Here is a 2011-nt window from a genome sequence, read left to right on the forward strand (position 1 = left end):
AAAGGTGATAAACTCTTCTATAGACGGTGTTTCACGTGTCAAAATACCGATCATCTCTCTCAAAAAAAAAATACCGATCATCTCTTGGGCGAGCCGTCTTGGAGTCATCGTTGGCAAACTGACGACAGACCGGCCGGCAGGGGCGCCGCACTATAAACAGCCCCGCGCGCAGCTAGGCAAGGCGCGGCACTATATAAATCGTCCGAACGATCAGCCGCGTCAATCATCTATCTTCTGGCCGTTCAAAGATGGAAGACCACGAGACGAGCGGCCTCGGTGCGACGGCGAGCCCCCTCGGCGAGCCTCTTCTCACGGCCACCGGGAAGCGGGTTGTTGACCGCGACACCGAGGCGCAGCTCCCTCCGTATCGCAGCGCCGGCGCCTCCTTCTCCAGGGCGTGCCTGAACCTCACCAACGCCGTCTCGGGCGTCGGGGTGCTCGCCATGCCCTACGCGGTGTCGCGGGGCGGGTGGCTCAGCCTGGCGCTCTTCGCCCTCGTCGGCGCCGTCTGCTACTACACCGGCACGCTCATAGCGCGCTGCATGCGCGCCGACGGCTCCGTGGCCACCTACCCGGACGTCGGCCAGCTGGCATTCGGCGCCGCCGGCCGGAGAACCGTCGCCCTGTTCATGTACGTGGAGCTCTACCTCGTCGCCGTCAGCTTCCTGGTCCTTGAGGGCGACAACCTCGATAAGCTCTTCCCCGGCGCCGGCGTGGAGCTGCTCGCTGGCTACCGGCTGCGCGGGAAGCAGTTGTACATCGTCCTGGCCGGCGCCGTCGTGCTGCCCACCACCTGGCTCAAGAACCTCGGCGTGCTCGCCTACGTGTCGGCGCTCGGGCTCGTCGCGTCGGCGGCCTTGACGGTGTCGCTCGTCTGGGCCGGCGTCTCCGAATCCGGTTTCCGCGGGAGCGGCAACGTCCTCAACCTCGCCGGCCTGCCCACCTCCCTCGGCCTCTACTTCGTCTGCTTCGCCGGCCATGCCGTCTTTCCAACGATATACTCGTCCATGAAGAACCGCGAGCGCTTCTCCCAAGTGCTGCTCTTCTCCTCGGCGCTCTGCAGTCTCAACTACGGACTCACGGCGGTGCTGGGCTACCTCATATACGGCGACGACGTGCGGTCGCAGGTGACGCTCAACCTGCCATCAGGGAGGCTCTACACCAAGATCGCCATCGTCATGACTCTCATCAACCCGCTGACCAAGTACGCGCTGCTCGTCGCGCCCATCACGTCGGCGATCGAGGAGAGGTTCTCGCTTGCGGGGAGTGGGTCGGCGAGGGTGGCCGTCAGCACCACCGTTCTCGTGAGCACGGTCGTGGTGGCGTCCATTGTGCCCTTCTTCGGGTTCCTCATGTCCTTCATCGGTTCCTTCCTCAGCGTCATGGCCACAGTCTTCTTCCCCTGCCTCTGCTACCTCAAGATCTACAGAGCCAAAGGCCTACGCCGGGTCGAGGTCGCGGCAATCGTCGCCATCCTGCTGCTAGGGGCGTTCGTTGCCATCACTGGCACCTATACTTCTTTGCTGGACATCATAGCCACTTGACAGTACTTCCTATTAACTGTGCTATGCTAGACACTTATTTTGAGACGAAGAGAGTAGTACAAACAAAACAAACCGAGCGATCTTAGTGTATGTAAGATAAAGTGAAGGTCATCCCTAATTTTGAGAATCCCTTGATTTGCAAAAAAAAAGGACCATTAATTATCGAATTCGATATTCACACTCGGGGGCCATTCTGCTGGGTGTCAAGGAGGTCATTTTCTTAGCTAAGGATATGGATCGCAGGAAGTTCTATCTTAGCATGTCTCTGGCCGACAGATGTTTGAACCTCAGTTGGGAGGTGATAATTGCCCGGCTGACCACGGGTAGTCTTCAGTTTTTCTATCTGAGCGGAAGGCCGAGGTTGATCGAAGTCCTATCCCGGTGGTAGTGACGGGGGACTTCAATCTAACTTGGTAGAGCATGGACAAAAACTCAAATGTTGTGGACCTTCGGCGCATGCGTCTTTT

The 2011-nt window shown here is 59.0% G+C and overlaps 1 protein-coding gene across 1 annotated transcript; it reads left to right on the forward strand.

Moving 5' to 3' along the window:
- Positions 1 to 248: 248 nt before the first annotated feature.
- On the forward strand, positions 249 to 1544 carry LOC123083692 (amino acid transporter AVT1I-like). Its single transcript, XM_044505652.1, has one exon. The coding sequence runs from the start codon at positions 249 to 251 to the stop codon at positions 1542 to 1544; it is 1296 nt and encodes a 431-aa protein (XP_044361587.1).
- The last annotated feature ends 467 nt before the right edge of the window (positions 1545 to 2011 follow it).

Source organism: Triticum aestivum, chromosome 4A (assembly GCF_018294505.1).
Source record: "Triticum aestivum cultivar Chinese Spring chromosome 4A, IWGSC CS RefSeq v2.1, whole genome shotgun sequence".
Classification (NCBI taxonomy): Eukaryota; Viridiplantae; Streptophyta; class Magnoliopsida; order Poales; family Poaceae; genus Triticum; species Triticum aestivum.